The 23,710-nt window shown below is 42.8% G+C and overlaps 1 protein-coding gene and 1 long non-coding RNA gene across 3 annotated transcripts in view; both read left to right on the top strand.

The window, feature by feature from the left end:
- Positions 1 to 729: 729 nt before the first annotated feature.
- LOC128102914 (uncharacterized) lies at positions 730 to 14,270 on the top strand. The gene is made up of 3 exons (XR_008215595.1): positions 730 to 2,912; positions 3,685 to 3,793; positions 14,004 to 14,270. It is a non-coding gene; the product is annotated as an uncharacterized LOC128102914 (long non-coding RNA).
- A 220-nt stretch (positions 14,271 to 14,490) lies between these two features.
- The window catches only part of St8sia6 (ST8 alpha-N-acetyl-neuraminide alpha-2,8-sialyltransferase 6), a 144,124-nt gene continuing 134,904 nt past the window's right edge, over positions 14,491 to 23,710 (top strand). For both annotated transcript variants that reach the window (XM_052726828.1, XM_052726827.1), the window contains exons 1-2: positions 14,491 to 14,700; positions 15,203 to 15,301. In XM_052726828.1, coding sequence (XP_052582788.1) covers positions 14,600 to 14,700; positions 15,203 to 15,301 — 200 coding nt within the window. In that variant the 5' untranslated portion in view covers positions 14,491 to 14,599. The remainder of the gene's footprint in view (positions 14,701 to 15,202; positions 15,302 to 23,710) is intronic.

The raw sequence follows: 23,710 nt of genomic DNA, 5'->3' as shown, positions 1-23,710 counted from the left end.
TTTCCGATCACAATAGGGCCATTTGTTAATCCCTAAATGACTACCTCTGATTTTCCATTTGGATAGCCAATTTCCCATTTTTAGCTGTTGGAAAAATTAAGACTCCTCTGGGTACTTGATTTTGCTCTATTGTGCTTTTTCTGGGCTCTCCAGCTTGCTTTTTTTTTTAAAAAAACTTTGCTACTGATCCAAAAAAAACCTATTTCACCTGTGGGAAGAAATGGTGAGATGTACAGCACTTGAGTAACTTACAGTATCTTTTAAAGGAAAAAAATGAATATTTTATATTATTCATTACATTATACATGTAATGTAATAATACATTACAGGTACTTATGGCCATCACACATCTTTTGTGCTTGCTTCTATTCATCAGAGCAGCTGGTAAACTACAGTGGTTTTCACATTATACTAGTCACTCTGGGTCAGTATTTTGTTGTTGTTGATGTTAAAAGAACCTTGCTTTCTTCTGTACATTCATGTCTTTTTTCTGGAAATAGAAACACGGACAAGTAGACAAACATGCTACTGATGTGGAGATAGAGTTGGAAGCATAAGGGTGACCTGTGGGGGATACTTGACAGACATTCAGCAAGTGATTGAAAATGAGGGCCTTCCTTCCTTCCTCCCTCCCTCCCTCCCTCCCTCTCTCCCTCCCCCCCTCCCTCCCTCCCTCCCTCTTTCTCTTTCTTTCTTTTACATCCCAACTGCAGTTTCCCCTCCCTCCTCTCCCCCCAGCTTCCCCAACTCCCCTCTGTCTCTCTAACCCCTACTCCTCTTCCATTTCAACTCAGGAAAGGGCAGGCCTCCTATGGATATCAACCAAACATGGCATATCAAGTTGTATGAAGACTAGACATCTCTCCTCGTATTAAGGGTGGACAAGGCAACTCAGTATGAGGAGTAGGGTCCCAAAATCAGCAGAAGAGTCAGAGATAGCCCCTGTTCCCACTTTTAGGAGACCCACAAGAAGACTAAGTTACACAACTGTAACATATAGAGAGAGAGAGCCTAGGTTGGTCCCATGCAGGCTCCCTGCTTGTCGGTTCAGTCTCTGTGAGCCCCTATGAGCCCAGGTTAGTTGATTCTGTGGGTTTTCTTGTGATGTCCTTGACCCCTCTGGCTCATACAATTCTTCCCCCCTTTCCAGCAGGATTCTCCAAGCTTGGCCTAATGTTTGGTTGTGGGTCTCTGCATCTGTTTCTACCAGTAGCTGGATGAAGCCTTTCTGATGACTATTGGGCTAGGGACCAATCTATGAATATAGCAGAATATCATTAGGCATCATTACAATGACATTTTTTTCCTCCAGTCATGTTTGGTTCCTGTCTCCACCCCCAATCACTGTGCTCTGAAATTTTTTAGTTGGGGTTCTAAGGATGATCTTGCCCTCATGTAGCCAAGCCCTTCACTGACTGAGTTATCTCCTTCTCCCAGTCTTCCAATCTTTAGAACTATTAGGTTCGATTAGATCGAGTATTCAGGAATAGAAAAGATGGAAGTTGCTCGCTCAATCTTTAACTTTTACTTTTGGATGTAAGCACCCTTATACTTCAAAAAAGAATACCAGTGTTAACTCAAAAGGATATAGGGCAAAATTTTGTAATTCCATTTGCTAAGTATATGCAGGATGTATACACCCCAGCACATGTGTGTGTGTCTGGGTGGTTCTCTTTATTTTGAGGGCCCAGGAGGATGAAGGGAGTCTCTGACAGGGTGGGCTACCCCTACTTTGCCAATGAGAAAATTCAGAGAAGGTAAACAAACATCCTGCTGAGCACCATACATCCAACTAAGGTATACACTGGACGTGATTGGATAGAAGCCTCATGCCTTTTCACTTAAACAAGGGGCTTGGATCTTGGACTAGGTATAGACCATGGTACAGACCATGGTACAGGCTATGGTGCAGGCCATGGTACAGGCTATGGTGCAGGCCATGGTACAGGCTATGGTGCAGACCATGGTACAGATTATGGTAAAGGCTATTAAAATCTCAGCACTTCCCTCTTGCATCCTATTTTTTACTAAGAAAATATGTCCAACTGAAATTTTTAGTGAAAAGAAGTATTGAGAAAATGACCCAACAGAATTTTTCATTCTATGGCCCAAATGCTTAGTTTCTGGTTTTTTTTTCATTTTAGTTTATTCTGCACCATTCAGTGATGGAAGCTTCTTCTGGTCTTGGTTCTTTCCTTGTAACTATATCGATCATCGCTGAAGACTACTGAAATATTCAGAGGAAAGTCAGTAGCAGGGGAAAAAGTCATTTATGTATTATAAACATTCAGGAACTTACATTTGCTCCTTACTTAGCAAATAAAATATACTTGTGTTTTTATCTTTTGAAGTGTTCTAAGCACTGAGAATACAGAAATAGGACAAAGTGCTCTGTGCCTTTGGGAAGTGTCTGTGTAATTGGGGGATATGGAGAACAGGAAAGTAAATATGAAAGCTCCTCGATAGTGCAAGTTCTGGGGAAGACATGAAGCAAGAAAAGGAGGTCGGAAGGCCTGGGCATCTAGGTTTAAGGGCAGTTCTTATTTTGTTCAGGTAGTATCTTTTCAGACTAAAGGGGGAGAGAGTAAATTCAGACACCTTTTCTGGAAGAGAGACAGATAGCAGATGCAAAGGGACTGTGGCAAATTCATGCTGATTTCATTTCCCCTAAACCTCATGAATTCTTACCATTATGGTGCTAGAAAGACAAAAGTGAAGAAGGAAATTATCATTTACAAGTGTTTCTGAGTATTTTTTTCCTCAATCTGGACAGATAAGACCACGAACTGAAGGGGTGTCTGGGAGAAAGATGTCTTCAGTGAAAACTAAAAGTTGAATCACTTGTATCAAGAGAGCTACAAACTCTCCTCTAAATCTAAATTCTATTCGAAGTTCTGGGGACCAATTGCCATGTAAGTGAAGAGTGAGGAACGTCACTCTGGTTCATTGTCACTGACTATACAGTCAGACATTTTCTAATTTTCTCTCTTTACATAGATACATCTGTAACCTTAATTCTAACCCTCAAGACTAAATATAGAAACAGAATAATTGATGATCTTTCAATTATACTGATTCTTAGAGTATGAATAAAGGTTTTGAATATTTTAGATGGTTTCACTTAGTCTTAAAGTTTTAATGATAAAGAAACTTATTTTTAGAGTGTTGAGTTGTCTCATGGTCCATAAAGGACCTATGTGGATCACTTCATTCTGCAAACTGAGATTATTAACTCCTGATCTGATTATTGTTAAAGGGAACTAAGCCCGAGGCCTCCCTTCCACGTTAGATGTTTATTTTACTATTCCATTAGAACCTGCTATCAAATTCATCTTCAACTACCAAAGATTTGTTTTCAATTCAGGGAAGTCCTTTGCTCCCATGGTCATAATTTAGTCATGGCAAGAAATTAGATTTTCTCACATTGAACCATCCTTGCATCATGCAAATAAATACTAACAGTTCTGGCTTGGAAATCTCAGGGATTTATGGCAGCTTTAGGAAGTGGTTACTGTTCTTATTAGCTCCATTTTTACATAAAGATATTGAGACTTTCCCAGCAGATAAATGGAATGGCTCCTGTAGAAACCCACCTTGTAACTTCTTTCCTAGCAGCAGGATTTTGCCCCCTCTTCTGGCAACTTTATTCGGGGTACTTTGTATGTGAATTATCTTCTATTTCAGTCGCTCAGGTTTCTGTGCTTGTGTGATGTGAAGGATGAGGAACCTTCACAAGTCCTGGGACTTCACTGGAGTAAGCTGTAAGGTGCCAGCAAAGAGGAAACAGAGACAGGTAAGCCCTCTGCATAGTAGGCTTGTGGTGATTAAAAGGAACATGGTCTGGTAGATTTTTGAGAATTCTTTAGAAACGTTAAGAAAGTGGAAGGCACAAATCAGCCTGCTCTCAGCTAGAAGCAAACAGACTTTGAATGCTAGAGGACCCCTAAGGTAAGGTTTCAAGGGAGCATCACTTCCGACTGCAGTGAATTCTGATCCAGGACTGAATTTCATAAAGAGTTACACAGAGGATCGCATCAGTAGACAGCATGGACAAGTAGCCTGTGCAGATATCAAGATGAGGATAGAAAGGAGTGGGACTTTGAAGGCTGTCTCGGGGATGCTTGAAAGCATTAGTCAAGAATCTTGAGCCTTCGGGGGTTCCTACCGATCTGGTGGTCTCACGAGGAAGGGGGGCACGTGTCTCTCGAGGCTAGGCCCCCGGTGGTCCCCTGGCAATCAGCCTGAGCAATGGTTCCTGGATACATTGTTCCCTAAAGACCAGCCTTCTGTGGATAGTTGGCAGGACTCCTGCTTCTTTCTTCTTTCCTGACAATAACAACCTCCCTGTGCCTGGACTCCCGCAGATGCTCGCTTGACGTACCTGATAACTCCTCAACTGTTACACCAGCACCGCCCCCAGTAATTCAAGCCCTTGGGCAGATAGCACAAAAAAATCCTACTTCAGTGGGGGCACTCATGGATGGATTAGAACAGAAAGAGCTAATGATTCAGGTTCCCACAGATTCTAAGGAAAAAAATGTAAAAGTAAAAAGATTGTTAGGTAACCCTCACTCAGCTCATGCAAACTCACAAGAAAGAGAACGTAGGAAACTTGCAACTCCCACAAGAATGGTTGGAAAGTACATTCAATACCATGTTAATGGGAAATGGTGGACACCCCCTCGTTGGAATCCCAAAAGTAGAAATTACTTAGATCCACCCCCTTTTACAGGGACTTATGACTATGAAGGGAATCGGTTGGGTAAATCATGGGGAAAAAAAATGTTGTGGAATCAGTTGCCTTTTATGGAAAGGCTGGTTAGAAGCAGAAAGGTATGGTGTACATATGATAGGCAGACAAGGTCAGCTATATTGAGGGGTATAGCACCTGTGCTAAAGAGGTGGGCTAAGGCTCTTGGTGAGGACTTTGTAACTGTCTTTAATAAATTACTAGAAATGGATTACCAGTTATTGAGTGCATAATCTGGCTCTTAGGGTTCAGACCACAGCATGTCTCTGTCTGAAAGGATTAATCATTCTGAAAACCACATTGTGTGACCACAAAAGATTGCGTCTATTGCTTTCCTTTTGTCCCTGGGCTTAGGTCCTTGTTAAGATTGTATAAAATCTCAGCCTGATGTTCAGTAAAATTGCAGCAGTTTCACAGCATACTCTGGTGTCTGTGTCTGTCATCGCCGAATCCCAATTATCCTGAGCACCTTCATCCCGTTCTCCCTTGGTCTGGTGGCCTTACTGAGACCCAGTCCGCGGCACTTATATCTTAAATTAACCCATTTCTATTAATCTGTAAGTTGCCACGTGGCTTGTGGCTTACTGGTACTTTATATCTTGGTTCTCATGGTGGTGGCGGCTGGCAGCGTCTCCTGACTCAGCCTTCCACTTCCCAGAATGCTCTTCTCTGCTTGTCCTGCCTATACTTCCTGCCTGGCAACTGGCCAATCAGCATATTATTTATTATCCAATCAGAGCAACACATTCACAGCATAGAGAGCGATATCTACAGCACTTCCCTGTCACAGCTCCACTTATTGAAACTTGGTTTTGCCTGGAATTCTACTTTTTGACATTTTGGGCTTCATTACTATCTACTTAGAGTTCAGACTGTATAGAATGAATAGGCAGGGAAGAAAAGTGGCAAGTTTCTGTATATGATCTCTGCATACCCAACCTTTGGTCTTTAATCCATTGCATATACTGGGCACTGCCTGGCCCTATAGACCCTAGAATTAACCAGGATCACATGAAAGAAGTCAGTTTCATATAAAAGCCAATGATTCAGGTCTACCTTGTTTGGATAGGTGGGATAGGTGCTACTTTTCTATAGTAAATGTTGAGATATCTTATATGGTAGCCTATAACTTGAGCATAGACCTATATAGACCTGTGTCATATTATCAGTGGCGGTGGCATGATGACACAGCTCCACACTGTCATTGGCAACAGTGCCAGGATTTTTTTTGAGACTTCTGTTCAGGTAAACCCAGGATTCTTTGAGTATTAAGGAGATCGTGGTATAGAATTTAAACCAAAGGTGGAGATAAAGAAGTCCTTGGGAATGGTAACGACCGAGTATGAGTATGAGCTTTTAAAGGAGTGCCCACCTTTTTTTTTTTTTAACAGTAGCTGTATATGATCCCATGACTGTTCAAGTTTCATTGCTCAGACAGTATAATTTACAGCAAAGTTTAAAGGTTAACGATTTTCCCACTGCAAGGGAAAAAGTTGTAAGGTGGATTTACAAGGAATATGGTCCAGAATTAGGAGTGAGAAAGAGTGTAAAATCCAAGGTTACAGATAATTGCTATACCACATAAGCACAGTTTCTTTATTGTCTCTGATGTCTCTGTTTGAGATGTCTTTAGGAAACACACTACCTTTGTAGACAACTTTGGCTTTCTCAGTGGTGTTTGATATCTCCTGACTCTTTAAAAAATCTCATCTTCAGGGAAGAGCCTTTTCCCCTTCCTGCTTTCCCATAGTTTTCTACCTTTTTATCTTGCCTTAATAACTTTGGTCCTGGATGGAGACATGCCTGTCTGGAAGATCATTAATAACCATGTAAAAGTCATAAAATCACTATCAAGTCAGAGGCTTTCTGAACACACCATTGCCTTTTTCCCGACGAGCTGTTCCAGTGAGCCTGTTGCAGCACCTGGACAGGAACCATGCTTCAGGAAAAGCTGTCTGTCCCAGAGCCTTTCGAAGTAGTCTGGGTAGGTCTGGGTAGAATATATGTCAGCATGATGGTTTCTCATGCCAACTCTCACCCCTTGAGAGTGTTCTCTTTTGTACTCTGCAATGAATTCCCTGTCTTCTTCACTTTGTTTCGTGTGTCTCCTCTGAATTCTTTCAAGAGAGATCACAAGGGCTGGGGAGTCAAGGGGACCCAGTGTGAGATCTTAATGACATGTGGACTTCGCTCAGGAGCCACAGTATTCTTTTGTAGCTTTTCTCCCCAACATGAACATTATTTGAGGGTCACAGTTACTCTGGCAGGATCCTCTAATCAAGGAAAACAGAAACACTGATCACCATCTTTCTTCAGCCCTGTAGTCCTGGAGGCAGGATAGCAGTGCAGAGTGAGATCTGAAAGGCCTTTCACAACAGCTGCAGAATTAGCATAGGAGACAAAACTTGTGTCAAAGAGGAAGGCTACAGACCCCCCAGTGAGGCTGACTAGAATTGACTGGAGATAGTCTCTTAGGTGCAGAGACACACTGGATTGTCTGAGGCTGACCTGTACCTCATTATCACACTAAAGTTTACTACACCCCTGGGGTAGAGATGGAAGATGCTAATGAGACATGCAATGTGTGAAGTTGTGTGTGGAATTACATGTAACAGAGTGCTTGTGAGAAAGCTTGTGCTATACATATCACCACCAAAGCCTAGAAAGTATGACATGAAAGCTCCCATTTTGAATAGAGTTGTTATTTGAACTTCTGCACATTCTCCCTGCTCTGGCCAGTTCCTCCCCTGGAAGTGTGCATGTCCTTTTCTAATAAACTGACAGTACATTAGATATTGTCCACTTGTCTCTCTCTGTCCAGTTCCTTGTTCTGGAACCTAGGAATCTATAAGACCTCAGGAGGTGCCCACTGAACCCTGACACCTGGCAGTATCAGCCCTGACCCTTTCCAATGATTGCTGTGTGGGTGTGGGTGTGGGTGTGGGTGTCTACCTGTAGCCTTTTGTCTTTCACATTGAGTATTATAGGGCTTTAGTAAACTTTTCTGAGTCATTCCCATAGATAGAAAGAGAAGAGGATAGGAGGAAGTACATCTGGGCTTGGCATTCTGTCCAGTTGATTCCACTTTGATAGACACTCTTAAGACTTTGTGGTATGGGGTTATGACCTTTTTGTACCTCCGACTTTATTTGAAGCCCTGGGAGGAGAAGTATTGTAAAGAGAGGCACCTGTGCCCCTCTCTTTAGCTTTAAGACTGCTTTACAGAATGTGTGTGTTTGTCAGGAGTGTAGGAGCCTGTGTCTTGAAGCTGACCCTGGACATAGAGAAAGCAGTTCTACACACCCCTGCCAAAGGAACACGCTTAGAAGCAAAGGACTCCGCCAGGCCTGGAGTGGAGAATTTGATTTTTTTCCTTTCTTAAAAATGGAGGATCTTTAGACCCCCAAAATATTTATCTAACCAAGAGAGGAGGCAACACAGGGTACAGGTTTCTTCTTCCCAGGAAAGGATTGATTAGCCTCAGAGTCAACATATATTCGTTGTCTCCAGGCTTTCTTCAAATTGTATGCTGACCAGAGGATCACCATGGGAAGGATTAGATGCTTCTTCCTTTAAGTGAAACTATAATAAATTCTTTTTTTAAAAACTGATTTCTGCTTCCCTGTTTCTTATAAAACACAGTGTCACTGGGCAGTGAGGTCACAGACCTGAGAGCCTAGTGTCAGTTTTATGGATTTGGTAACTGCCTTCTATTTCTCTTTGGTCTTTTATCATCTCTTCAGTGGATTTCAGAGAGCAATGTCTTTGAATTTTGAATGTTTTTATATTAAAAATATAATTTGTAAAGTAAATTATAATCCTTATTTTCTTATGTAATTTTAGTTATTTTTAAAGTTAAAACAGCTTTATTCTTTGAATCCCTCCTATCTTTTACATTCAGTTAGCAGTGGACAAAAGTCTGCAATAAGACATATTCAAAGAGATGTCCCTCATGCAAGGTCATTGATTTCCTACTTTTATTTATAATCCTATGATTTATTGAAAATATGCAGCCTTGGTTATACTATTCTTATGAATTTCCTCTCTAAGGAGTAGTTTTAATGTTATGAATGTGGTATTGTCCTGCAGTTCTCACAAATCTTTAATATTGCAAAAACAGATCAAGCAGTCTGGAGACATCAGATACTTTCCTTTCATGACAGAAAGGTAAAAATGTCACCCAAATGAGGGAACAGATTCCCTGGTGCATTAGTTCTTTATATATCTCACAACGTTCATTCCTTTCCTTATATTGATGACTCCTGTTCATATTTCCATGGCGATCTCTCCATCTATCTGTTGTCTAGACAGATGTAGATAGGTACAGTTTTGCATCTATCTATCTATCTATCTATCTATCTATCTATCTATCTATCTATCTCTCTATCTATCATCTATCTTCTATTGAACACACACACACACACACACACACACACACACACACACACACATTGTTTAGACACTCGGTACTTAGTGTCCATCTTCATGAATCCTGAAATCTGTGCCTATGGAAATTGTACACATCTCTGGTTTTTCTTGACCTGTCTTTTTTTTGTTGTTGCTGAACACTACTTGTTACTATTATATAAAACCATGTGCCCCAAATAGAAACACCTTCAAGTTTCCTGAAGATTTTCAACTATTCAGACAATTTTTAATATATAAAAATGCCCCACTATCCCTTTTAAAAGTCATTTTCTGGAAGTGAGAGCAGTCAGGGGGAGAAATAAATAAAGAATGGTAAAGACTGTGTAAGAAGCCAATGTTGGCCATGTGGCAGAATAATGAGACAGAGAAAGGGGATCAAAATTGACATAGTAGACATGGGGCGATACCTCAGTGGGTAGCAGTGGTTGCTGTGAAAGCTTGAGGACCTGAGTTCAGACTCCTAGCACTGGAGCAAACACCTGGGTGTGGCCACGCCTGCACCTGCAACCCCAGCACTGTGTGGAACTGAGACAGGAGGGTCACTGGAGTTTTTCTGTGGGTCAACAGACTAGCTCAAATTGCAGTGAGATACCCTGTCTCAAAGAAATAAGGCAGAGTCATAGAGCAGGGCTTCCACCCACATGCACATGTGTGAATACTTCCCTTCCAAACACAATTAGCATGTGAAAAAAGCCACTGACAGAAGAAAAGACTGGAAACCCACTACCACTACCAAGGCCAAGAGACACAGAATGCATTCTGGGTGTGATGGCTATTCTCAGTTGTCAATTTGACGACATCTGAAATGAACTAAAGCCCAGAAATGGAGGGCACACCTATGAGAATTTTTTTTTTTTTTTTGCTTAATTTGAAGTAGGAAAATCCACTCCTAATCTGTATCTTTGCGGTAGGAAGACCTTCCTTTAATCCATATCTTGAGTTGAGAAGACACACCTTTAATCCAGATCATTTGAGGTGGGAAGATTCACTGCTAATCTGGGCCACACCTTCTGCTGGAAGCCTGTATAAGGGCATGAAAGAAGGAAGCTTTTGCTCTTTGTCTGCTTGCTCTTGCCTTGCTAGCAAATCCATTCCCTCACTGTCATTAGAGCCTACTTCTTCAGATTTCCAGCATCTACTGAAGACCAGCTGAGACACCAGTCTCATTCTTGAATTCTTGGATTTTCTATTCATAGCTAGCCATTGTTGAATTAGCCAGACCACAGCTCTATCTATACCTATATCTATCTATATTTATATGAAAAGACTGGAAACCCACTATCATATATATATATATATACATACATACATATATATGTATATATATATATATGTATATTCATATGTATATTAAGTTCTGTTACTCTAGAGAACCCTGATTAATACAGTAGGTATACAGATGCAGGAGAAGGCAGGCACTGTACAAAAGACCCATAAAAGAGCACAACTCTGTCACCCAGAGCCATTGAACTTCCAGCCTTTCCTGTTCTCTGGTCCTCAGAATGTTCCCTTTCTTAATGAACTGTTTCTGCCACTATCCACATGTCCCTGGTCTACTTCCTTGTTCTGGGACACAAGAAACCAGGCAATTCCAGAAGGTGCTGCCTGGACTCTACTGTCCACCCACAAGAGGCAGATTTCCTGAGTTCGGTCTGCTCACACACTAGTTCAACATGGAGGCTTGAGCTCACATCTGGATATGGTCTTACCATATCCCAAATCTTACCTGGCAGAGATCTCTGGTCAAACCTATAAGTAGAAAGTTCATAGCTTCTTTGGCATCAATTTTCAACTGATAAATAATATTAAAACCTTTTTGTTTTCACTACTTTCTTGTCTCTCAAGGATAAGCAAGATAATTCATATCTTACCAATCAAGGTTTAAATGGAAAAACTTATGGTCAAGTTCCCCACTGTCAAATTTTAAGGCTCAGCTCTGAATTCCCATTGCAAATTCACACTTGGTTTTCCAATTAAAATGGGCTTTTGTGAGTCCCCTGACTGTAACCATTGGCATGATAAAAATTTGCAGTGAGGGTGTTTAGGGAACCCAGGGTAAGGATGATTCTTGCAGTTGCCTTGAGCCCAGCTGTGCTGAAATATTAAACTTTAGTAAATCAGGTGAAATTGCAGCTTCCTGGCTGATATCCTAATGTCCTTTTCTTTTTCTGCAGATCATTCTTAGTATGAGTTGTCTGCACAGAAATACAACTCAGGATATCTTCCAAAGCCAGGTGACCCCTTCACTGTCGAGGATAATTGTGCTGCACCTATGCACTTAAAAAAAAATGGAATAAACTTTTAACTATGTAGAACTGTATCACCATTTCATTTTACGTTACTTAATCTTTATTCTTCAAAATTTTGACTTTATCGTTATTTGACTATATCGTATGGATATACACAGGATGTGGTATGCCTGAGTGTAGACACATGTGTGCCACATGTGTGTACGGAGGTCAGGAGACAGCTCTTAGGAGTTGTTTCTCTCCTTCCACTAAGGGGTTCAGGGATCAAACCCAGGTGGTTAGATTTGCACGGTGAGTGTGTTTGTCCACCTCGCCGCCTCGCCAGCCCTGCCTCGTCATTTTAGCACCGTCAGAATGTCGCATTCCTTGATATCATATGCCCGATAAGCAACTGAATCCCTAAAAATGTCAGCATTGTGTAAAAGCAGCAGCTTTTTCTTTCTTGATTAGTACGTATTTTAATGGCAGTGGTGGGCTGTAGAAGGAAATCCTATCTTTAGTCACATTTGTTTTCGGCTTCATGTTGCTTTTTCTCGTTAAGAATAACATTAGTTCCAAAGTGGTTTTATTCACTGGCTATTTACTGATCAACTACTCTGTGCACACCTCTGGTTCGGTTTCAGACAAGTAGTTTTTACAGTAGATACAGATTAGCACAAGGGGACTAGGAAATCTCTCTCTCTCTCTCTCTCTCTCTCTCTCTCTCTCTCTCTCTCTCTCTCTCTCTCGTGTGTGTGTGTGTGTGTGTGTGTGTGTGTGTGTGTGTGTGTGTGTGTGTAGGTCAGAGAATGACAATGGGTATCTATCTTCCTCTGTTGCTCTCTGCTCTGTTGCTCTCTACTGTATTTATGAGATAGGGTCTCTCAGTAAACCTGGTTAGATAGGCTGTATAGTGAGCCCTTGAGATCTGCCATTCCTTCCCCACCCCAGTCACAGGCTCGAGCGAGCTATCATGCCTAGCTTTTTATGTGGGTGTTGGTGATCCGAATTCCAGTCCTCCACTTTACCCACTGAGCCATTTCTTTGGCCCTTCAAGATCTTTGAAATTAAGATTTTTCCCATGATGATAGAGCATTAAGGTTGCTTTTGAAATAATCTCATCTGTTTGAAAGTAGAATGAGTAATCAAAACAAGCCCCCACTTGACAAATGCTGAGAGGTTTATGCTTTGTTGGTGTTTTCCAAGGATCTAGAGTTAACAGATACCGCATAGGAAGCTTACCTACCTTGGGGGCTAGGGCAGATAATTGACCATGCCCGGGCAGGGTGACTTAAGGCTGAAAGAGTTGAGACAGTTTTCTAAAAGAATAATTGGAAAACCAGACTATGTCACGTCATCATTGGCTCACAGTTCTGCAACAAGTGAGATTCTAACAAAATACTACTCAGCATGGTCTGGAATAAGCACCCTTGTCCTGGTCAGTTACAGCTGCTCGGACATACTATTGCCTGGGGGGGGGGGGGGGGGACAACACAGCAAAGTCTTTAAAGACCCGGAGGAGAAGTTTCCTCTTGGTGGGCACCTAGTTACCCTTTGCCTGTACCCTCACAGAATAGTGAGAAAGCAAAGTCCTGCCTCCCCGCTCCCCGCGCATATGCATACGCACGTGTGCATGTGTGTGTGTTTACGTACAGAAACCAGAGGTTGGTGTTGTGTCTTCCTCTATCATCCTTTACCTTATTGCTCAATGAGCCAGTCTCTCCAGCCTTATGTTTCTTTGGAGAAAGCCCCTGCTACTCCCATCTTGAGAGAGCCACCCTTTGGATCCAATCACCCTGGAGACTTGAGTGTCAACACACAAACTGCCTAACAACCTATAACAACTAGAAAAGAAATATTTTATACAAATTAACTTCAACGATTTATTTGAACAAAGAAGGATTCATGAATTTGGCAGAAGAGGTTGGGGGCTATCTGCCCAGTAGGGGCAGCAAGCTTTTGGTGGGCAGGCACCAAGAGTCTTAGTAGACTGAGCACCTGATTGGCTCCCTCTATAACTGACTTATTTGCATGGTGTGATGAGTTGGCTGCCTATGATTGGCTGATGCCATTTTCCCATTATTGGCTGAAACTCTCAGCAGCGTCCATTATATTTTCAATTAGGTTCTGAGTTAGGCAAGAATTCAAAATGCAGAGATTGCCTCCATTGGCAGTAGGCAAACCCGTTTTTCTGGAAATTAATAGGGCAGTAAATATTTCAGATATTGAGCTATAGGCTCCCTGTCATTACTCCTTAGTTCTGCCTTTATAATGATACAGTCACACAATTTCATGGCCATGGACAATACAAAGTACTGGACGCGAAGATGTCCAATAAAACAGTGTTTAGAAAGCAGGTAGAGGTGGATCTGGCCAAAGGTGGAAGGATTGGCCACCCTTAAAGATTTCCTGGTAACTGGTGTCAGCTGTCACTCTGAATCTGCATTTCATCGACGGAAGGTAATTTCCTTCATACTATGCCAAGGTCTACTCAAACATCACCACGTCCCTGGTAGCTTCCAGGTACGTGGGAGGATCCAGCCTAACAACTCCCTTTGCAAACTTTTGAAGCGGGTCCTTTCTACTCTCCTCTTCAGCCCTCTAGGTCCTAGGCTCGGGGGCCCCCAGCAACGCAGCAGAGCCGCAGTGTGATTGGGTGGGCCGCGTGGAGCTTCCCAAGAGCCACGCGCGCACTCGGGCGAAGGTGAGAGCGCCCGAAAAGTTAGAGCCCAATCAGCGCAGAGTTGAGAGCTCCTGCCCCAACCTTCAGGTGACCCCGCGCGGCGGTGGTGGTGGTGGCGGCGGCGGCGGCAGGAGGCAGAAGCAGCAGCGGCTGCAGCGACCAGAGCCCGCAGCGGCTCGGAGCGCCTCCGGGAGGACAGGCGGAGAGCTCGGAAGGATCGTCATCCGCTAGCCGACCGCGAGCTTCGGCGGCCGGGGGCTGGCTTGGAAGAAGCGAGCGAGCCGGGACGCTGCTTCCTCGGCTCAGTGCTCGACAGCACTGTTGCAGGCTGGGCTCGGGGCAGTCCCCGAGAGTGCGGGCCCGCGCCACCGCCTTTGAACGCTGGGGGTGTGCGTGGCAGCGGCCGCGGTGGCGGCGGCGGCGGCGGCGGCGGCCGGAGCGGCGAGTCGATGCCGCCCGGGATGCGCTTCGCCCCGGCAGCTTTGGCGGCGAGGGCTCCCGTGGCTCAGGATGAGACCTGGGGGCACGCTGCTCGCCCTGGTAGCCAGCCTGATGCTGCTGCTCCTGCTGCGTCTGCTCTGGTGCCCTGCGGACACGCCCGCCCGCTCCAGGTAATTCCCCGGCATCAGCTCGCCCCACCTGCAAGGTCCCGCGCACCCACGCGGCGCGCCTGGCGCTGCTTCCCGGGGAGCCCCGGCTCAAATTCGTGTGACCGGCCGCTCGCTCGCAGACTTTTGGCCAAAAGGCTCCTTGAGGGTGGGGTAGGGCTTGGGGTCGCAGAAAGGCGACACTTGGTTGGATGTCATGGTATGAAGTGGAAAGGGACCCGTCCGGGTTGAGAGGGCTCCAGACAGCGTCTCTGTGGGCGAGGGAGCTGTGGAGCGGAACCTGCCGTCGAGGTTTCCCGCCAGGCTCTAGGATTTTCCCATTGTGCTCCTGGTTTTCTTGTCCTAAGGTTTTTTTTCCTCCCTAACTCTAAGGTTGGGGACCCATCCTGGGAGTCGGGGTGCGCAAAGATGCCCTGGTTACGTTTAGAGTACGATGCCCAGCCTGCCAGCCAGTGGCTCCCCAGGAAGGTGGTGTAATAACTTAGTTTTCTCGCTGGCTGTTCAGGTTGTCGGTGGAGGACAGCAGGGAGGACACCCCTGGAACCTCGGCAGCAATGAGGACTCTCAGGAGCCCGGTCACCTCAGTACCGCTCACCAGGAACAGGTACCAGGGCCTTTAGGGGCGGGTAGGCAAGGACTGGGCAAGGCTGCACCGTTGGGACTCGCTTGAGTGGTCTGCCTGGGGCCACGCTACTGAGGTGTGTGTGTGTGTGTGTGTGTGTGTGTGTGTGTGTGTGTGTGTGTGTGTGTGTGTGTGTGTGTGTAGGAGAGAAACTCTATGCACGTCAGTCTTTTAAAACCCATCTCTCCGTGTCAGTATTCTTTCAACCAAGACACTAACAAACAGCCTTACTTTAAAAGATGGGTGCTGAATTCTGTAGATAATGGTGTGTGGAAAAGCCCAGAGAAGCCTCCCGCCTGTCTTCACTGAGGGGCTTGGTTGGTGTGCTGTTTTCTGTGCTTTGAAGTGCATCTGTGTGGAGGTTCAGGCTTGGAGAAATGCAATTTTTCTGTGTGTTGTGAATGTGATTGTCTTGGGTGAATGAGGACTTAAATTTTTTCCTTATTATACGAATGTGTATTTATGTACAGTAATTATTGGATATCTATTTTTCTGGTTATAGAAATAGCACGACTTAATGCAGAAAGGACATAGGGGAAATATATAAAAGAAATTAGTATTTACTCAGAGTCCCAGACCCAGATAGTTTCAGGTTGGGATTGGTTTATTTTATGTCCATGTAATGTCTATTTCCTACTTCCTACATGTGAAAAATACATGTGAGATTGTACTTTGTAGTTCATGTGTCGTCCTTTTTCCTTAAATGATTATAGACCTGGACCTGATTTTACTGCCTCCCCCACCAATGTTGCTTGTTATTATTCACCATATTAATATTCTGTAGTCTACTTAAATAATTTCGTCTTTACTTACTGAAATGTTTTCCTGTTTTCATTTTGTTTTGTTAGCTAGGAGATATTCCATTGAATCCATCATCCTTGTGTGTAAATCTTTATCTTTGTTTCAGACCCATTTCCTAAGGAGGACTGATAGAAAGTCAGATTACTGGGTCAAAGGGAACGTGCATTTAATGTTCCAAATCACGGTTCTTTCCAATTGCTTCCTAGAAGGTTTGAATCAATTTCTGCTTCCACAAGTGGAACGTGCTGCGTCCTGCTCTGCTTGGCTCTTGCGATGGCAATTTTGTGGACTTGTCCCCCCTTTCTTTTTTATCTCTTTTCCTCTCTGTCCTTCTGTGTATTCCTGGCTCTGGGCTCCACCTTAATCTTCTGATTGCATGGCTGGACATTCCTTCCCACAAGGCTCTGGGCCTGGTGCTCAGAAAGATCTGGAAGTACCCAGAAGAAACTCTAGAGTAAGGAACTATTGCAGGCTGCCACAGACACCTCATTTGGATTCCATAGTCTGTTAGGGGTGTAGGAAATCCTGGAGTAAAGACACTTTTGAGAAGAACACTGGTATATAGTTTGATTTCGCTTTATGTACATGAAATGCATAGCTTTCTCTACGAACTGAGTGGGGGGGGGGCTTCTGTCTGCATGTCATCCAACTATTGTTTGTCCTGGGGTTTTCCCTTTGGGAAGTTCAAAAGCATGTACTCCTTCAGCCGTCTAGTCCCAGGTCTTTCCTGAGGCCACTGATGAATTTTTATTTCTTTGGCACCCTTCTCTTCTACTTGGCACACTTCTTGAACTAATATAGGTAATTCATATTTTTACTGAATGTGGTCCATTTTATTAAGAGTCTTCTCCTTTAAACCAGACTGCTGTGTTTGTAGAAAACCTCCTTGTCCTCTGATCTATTTTATATCTTTCTCATTCATGATTTTTATTATTCATGGAGTGGGGGGAGCAGATTTTAATTCACTGCTGCTTGTCCATGTAGAGAAATTGCCATTTCTTCATTTCTCGGTGGCCAGTCTGTTTTTCCTTATTACTGATGTTAGCAGTAATAAGAGTAGCCAAGATGCCATGAATGCTTCTTGTGCAGCAGCCACTGATCTAAGCCTTTTCTATTTATTAACTCATTTGTGCCTTCAAAATGCTAAAAGAAATGGTTATCTTCATTTTATAGATTAAGAAATTGAAACACACAAATGAGTTTCCTGATGTCATAGACTTGTGCAGCCAAGAGTCAAATCCAGGCCGCATGGAGCAAAAAGCCCATTCTCGAACTCCATCCTGGGTGGTTTGTTTGTTTGTTTGTTTTTTAGAGGTGCTGGGTGAAGTGGTGTGTGTGTGTGTGTGTGTGTGTGTGTGTGTGTGTGTGTGTGTGTGTGTGGCCATGTAAGTATCTTTTTCTGATAGCATCCATCTCTCTTGAAATACATACTCAGTGTGAAAGAACGACCAGTATCAGCATGAGACACCCCAAGACCAAGTTCTTAGCACAAAGGAGATTTATTTATCCCAGAGAGAGAAAGGGCAGGGAGTAAGAGAAAAGACAGGAGACAGAGGAAGAGGGAGAAGGGGAAGGGAACAAGGGCGAGGGGGCAGGGGTATTTGTCCCCGAGGGACAAAGGATTGATTGCCTCTGGATACAGAGGAGATATTTGTGGCCTACAGAAAATGGCAGCTTATAAAGTGGAAAGGGGAAACCCCATGTTAGGATGAGATATTTAATTTTGATTGGATTGGTTAATTAGGGCAGACAAAATGGGGGATTTTGATTGCTGGACTTCAATATGTTGATCGCTGGACCTTAGTGGTCAGCCTCAGTAGGAGGAAATGGCCAAATAAGGGCACAGACCCTTGTGGCCAGCTTTAAGAATGTAATGTAATGGTTTTTAGCAAGGCAGAGGGAATAGGAGAAGGGTGAGGCTAGCAAGAGCCATGTTTGCCATGCCCAGGCCCGCTAGAGCCCTTCACAGTGTACCAGACTGCTTTAGACCACTTCCTGTCACTCAAAGATGACATCTGGATACAGGGGGCAGGTCATGGAAGCTGGAGTCCAGGAGCATGGTATGCCTTAACGCTTCTGTCTCCAAAATAATGTCCCTTTTCTGTTTGATGGTCAGCCACCCAGTCCCTTTTCTATCTGGTGGCCATCTTGCAGTCAGTGACAGTTATAGAACCTTAGACAGTTATAGAGCTTGTGGCTCGTTCTTTCTCTTTCGACAGTCCCCTCGCTGGAGTGTCAGCAGCCGGAGAGCATCCTGATGCTGCCTCTTGGGATCTGCTGAAGATTCTCTTTCAGTCATGTCCTAGCCTGTCACTAAAACCATTGCTTCTGTCACTCAGTTCCAGCTAACTAGCGCCATCGCCAAACTTGGAGGAGGTGGCAACTGTCTTCTGTCATTGTTACCTTGAACTTAGGCTGGTATTGTCCCAACCTTCTCTCATTAAGCCAGGACCCATACCTGACTTTTTTGCCCCAATGGAAATTCAGCCTTGATAAAACATCAGTTTTAATGGGAAGTTATGGGATGCAGAGGGAAGGGACCGGGAAAGTGTCTTTCCGGTGAGGTGGTTGAGTGTGAAAAGAAGTGATGCGATCTGGACAATTCTCTGGAAACAGCAGCAAGATCTGTCATCTAAAGGGGAATAACTCTCCGTTCTCCTTGCTCCTTTCAGTAAGAACTCCTCAGGTTCTCCATGTCCCCACAGGATATGTCAAAGCAACGAGGAGAAGGCCAGATATTAAAGACATAAAATAAGATACACTAAAAATTTTCGAAGTATAACAATGAATTCTTTCTTTTTCACATAAACTTTGTCAAAATCTGTCCTTGGTTTTTGGGCTCATACAATGAACGTTTAGACTTACTTCTACTTGAATGTATTTCTGTGCTCTATTTTCTTTGTGTTAAAAAGGTTGTTCTTTTTTTCCCAATTTCTTGAAGTGCTGGCTTGAGTTATTATGTGCTTTTTCCATTCCCTTTATAATGAAAATATTTAATACTATGAATGGTCCTTTGAATGCAGCTTTAGGCTCATTTCAAAAAAATATTTTTACGTGTGATACTATGGATTGATTTCATAGCTTTTTGCATGTTAGGCTGTACCACTGAGCTATTATATTCCTAGCCAAAGACTCATTTCTTAAGTTTTAATACATACTATTCAGACTTTAAATATATATAACAATTATATATTATATATTATGCATATTATAAATACATATATTCTAGGAGCTTGAAGGGTGGCTCAGTGGTTAAGATCATGTACTACTTTTGCAGAGGACCAAAGTTCGGTTCCAGCACCCATTTTGTGTGTTTCACAGCTACCTTTAACTTCAGCTCCTGGGGTAATCTGGCACCTCTGGCCTCTGTGACCACCAGCACTCACAAGTACATGCCCATATACAAATCCCTGTGCCCCAGACCACATAATTAATATTAGTAAAGCAAATCTTAAATCTATTCTCAGTTGAGGATAGGAACATTTATTTTCAATAACACTTAAATCATTTTTGTTTTATCTCCTAGTTATTTGGGGTATTAATTGAAAATTTTTAAGTTGAATTTTTCTTAAATATTAATATTTTCTTGAATGATAATTTCATCTTTATGATAAGAGAAATGTAGTAAACTTCTGCTGCAGAATCAATAAGTGATTTCCCAAATAGTCAGTGTTCAGAAACTAGAAATTGAATGGTTAGCTCAGACATCTGTGACAGCTGATCTGGAGTTCCCAGAATCCTTCATGGGAACTACACAGATGCTCACTGTGGCTTGGTACCCATTTGTAGCCGTTTCCACTGGGGCTTCAACATTAGTGATACTGAACTGGGGTCCTGAGGCTTCCTTGGACTTTCTGGTTAGTTGGTACCTGTCTTGGCCCATCTGAAATACCTGGGTAATAAATTTTCTAGAGTGTTGGGACCTCAGCTCTTCTTTTACTTTGCCTGCTGTTCACTTTAATAACCTTTCTCTTTTGGTTATTGTGACCTGGCCTTGTGCTCGGCTTGTGCCAATTTGAGAACCGGAAGTAGGCAGAGTTCATAATACATAATTGTATTATGTTCCTAGTCACATGACCCTCAGGGGTATTTCTGAGAACTCTTAAATGAATACACAGAAAAGAAAAATTCCCAGTCATTTCAACACCCAGAAGACAGCTACTCCTCATATTTTGTTTCCTTCTTAATGTATTTATATGAATATATCTAGCTGTGCATTTTTTGGTTTTTTTTGGTACAGCATGACAGCATTAAACAACATCAGAACTATTGAGGATATAATTACTTTTCTTCCACAACGTTTGTATTGTGCAGCTATAACATAATGTGGACATAATTACTCTTCTTCTACATTTTTGGGCACAGAAGTAGAACGCAGAGATGTTTCCTTAATGTACTTATTTTGTCCCTTTGCCATGTGGGTTATTTATCGTCTTTGATGTTGGCATGTACTCCGAGTGTGTTTAGGCCTCTGATGATCTGGATAAATCCCTGGAAGCAGAGGTGCTTCGTCGTAGAGCATTGAAAATGCTGCTGTGACTTGCCTGACAGTCTGTCGTAATGCCGCTTCTAATTCTAGCGGCATGCAAGAGTGACAGCTGACCTTAACGTGGATGTAGTTTGTGCCCCCACCTCCATTTTTCAGACTTCATCCCTAAGAAACAAAAGTGATGGCTTACTCTGTATCTGTTTACCCATTGGGCTAGATTTCTAACATTTATTTATTTTTTTCTTTTCTAAATTGACTTTTTAATATCAACTCTATTTCCATTGGTATTCTGTTTTTCTTTCTGATTTATGAGAAGCTTATGTATATTGCACGTGTAAGATTCGTGCTGTGTTTCAAGCGTCTTCTAGCGTTGATGAATGTCTAGTTGTGCTTGCTGTTCTTTTACTCTGCGGTTGTTTTCACACTTTCTGTTGCTCTGTCCCTCATCTCTACCTTCTCTTTCCAGTTTTAGTTTTGAATGTTTGACACACTAAGTGCATATCTCTAGTTTAAAAATACTTAATTGGAGTATTCTTAAATTGATCTATTAGAGCTTATTTTGGCATGCAACATCAGAAGTGGGATTTCGAGTGTTGCTATTATTTTCATAAATGCTTTCTCTTTTGAAAATTATTTTCTAATTTAAATCCAGTTATAGCTTCAAAATCTAGAAGCCTCGTTGAGATCCCCTTTGTAAATGCCTGAAATATGTTATCTTAAATTATGCTTTCCTTTTTTTCTGCTTTGTTTTTATTTCTTTCTTGGTCTGTTGACACACACCTTCCAATACCTTTAGCCATAGGGTGTACTTGTCAATCTCCCTGAAACCCAGTTCTTAGTTCCAGGATAGCAATTTCACTTCATTGTTTTTTTTTCCCCTTGAATACTTTTGGTTTTTGCTATTTTGAGATTTAAGGCTCTGTGAAGGCTAGGCAGGAACTCTTGTCACTTTTTCTTTTAAAACTTAAAAGAAAAAAACTTTTTCTAAAACTTTGTAGTAGACATTGTTCTATATTTTCTGACATGTATACCTCTGAGAGACCCAGACAATCCTGACGACAAAACTTACAGGCTGTTGAGATGGCTCAAGGGGAAAGGACCTGCTGGACAAGCCTGAGAACCAGAGTTCGGATCCCCAGACCTCACATACGTGCTTGATGGGCATGGTGGCTGCCTTGATTCCCAATTCCCAGAAGGAAGAGAAACAAGAAATTCCCAGATCAAGCTGGCTAGAGAGTCTAGCTGTTTTTAGTGAGCTTTGAGCTCAAGTGAGAAGCCCTTCCTTAAGGCATGAGTAGTAGAGTGACTCAGGAAGATTCTAGATGTGAGCTCCAGGCCTTCACTTGCATGCATACATACTCAGCCTCCACTCGTGTAACAACACACACACCACACAGACACACGAACAAAAGAAACAGAATCCAAACTCACAAGCCAGATGTAGTATCACACCTGTAATCCAGCACTTGGGAAGTGGAGACAGGAGAATCCTGAGTTAAAGGCCAGCCTGCGCCACAAGAGACTGGCTTAAAACACCAAAAGAACCAAGCCAAACCAAACCAAAACATAAAAAACTACCCCAAAACAACAACAACAAAAAACAAAAGATGAGAAACCTAAACCCCAAATCCCTCACAATGCGATGTCTACGCAGTAGTCTTTTTTAGATTTATGTTGTCTCTTTAGGCATCAGGATTAGCTCATTTGAAATTAGAAAAAACCTTATAATTCTGTGTGATTATTTCAGGAGTTGCCACGTGGGCTTGAGCTTTGTGGTGTGGTTCATCGTTGTCTGTCTCCTATTTCTGTCATTGTTTTCTGCCCCATGTACACCCCTTGCCTTCTCCTTCACATTTCTGCTTTTCTTTGCCCTTTGCAGTGCCTCCGGGGATGGGTCTCATATGCATTCTCAGTGTTACTGAATTATTAATCCATAGCATCATCTCTCATTTTTTGCCTTAGCTAAATTAGTAAACGGATTGCATTTTTGTTCTTTATTACTTTTTCCTTCAGGCTGTACTATAACCAAAGCTTCTATTGCAGGAAGCTTGTCTCATTCTTATTTTTTTCTTAAAAATATTATTTATGTGTGTGCACTCATTTGTGTTTGTGTATGCATATGCATGTATGCATGTGTGTGAGGTCCAGAGGTCGGCATGGGGTGTCTTCCTCAGTCACTCCCCATCTTATTTTTTGAGGCAGCATCTCTCACTGAAGCTGGAGGTCACTGATTCAGCGAGGCTGGCTGGCCAGTGAGCTCAGAGAGTCTTCCTGCCTCTGCCTCCTCATCCTGTCATTCCAGGCACACACCACCAGACCCAGCCTTTCGTGTGAGTGCTGACAACCAAGCTCTCACAACATTTTACAGACCGAGCTTCTCCCCTTTGCCCCACTTCCTTTCATGTTTACTTGGATTGATGGAGAACGTGAAACACCTGCTTCCTAAATGTTTCTTCTGTTTCTCACATAGCAAATTGTTTTCAAAAGTCAGACTTTCCCCTGCAGTTTAAAAGCAATTGTCTGTTCCTACAATGCCCTCTTAGAGTTTTGGGGTATGTTTTTTTTAAATCATTTCCTTTTAGTTTAGGTACCACCAAAGGAGGAGGCCTTTCCCTATCCTTCGCTGGGTCAGAGACATTAGGGCCTCTTTCTTGCTCTCCATCAAGAGCCCCTGCTCAGAGCATAGACCGATGTAAGGCTGAGCCACAAAGCTCTCCAATAGATTTCTAAATTTTAAAGGTGTGAATTTGAAAAATACAATAAAATCATTTGCCAATTATAAGCTTTTAAATCCTAGAGCCCAACACTGCCTTTGATAGTCATGTTCTGGCTTTGATGCCTGCCACACGCATGTATTCCTCGGCGATCCCAGATGCCTGCTGCTGCCAGGAATGGGGCATGACAAATGTCACTGACATCCTGGGAAGAATTAACTCACCCAGTTCTCTGGGTCTCTGGCAGCACCTCCACATGCCCGGGTAGAGTAATGGACGGATTTCCTCTCTAATTCTTTCCCTGACTTTGTCATTGCTGTATAATGTGATATATAATAACAACACTGTAACATCAATGTAATTAATAGATAGTACGTTACAATTGTG

The sequence above is a fragment of the Peromyscus californicus genome, unplaced genomic scaffold (genome assembly GCF_007827085.1).
Source record: "Peromyscus californicus insignis strain IS unplaced genomic scaffold, ASM782708v3 Scaffold_8__1_contigs__length_139910024, whole genome shotgun sequence".
Lineage (NCBI taxonomy): Eukaryota > Metazoa > Chordata > Mammalia > Rodentia > Cricetidae > Peromyscus > Peromyscus californicus.
Note: the sequence above shows the minus strand (reverse complement) of the source record. Positions and strands in the feature narration are given on the sequence as shown.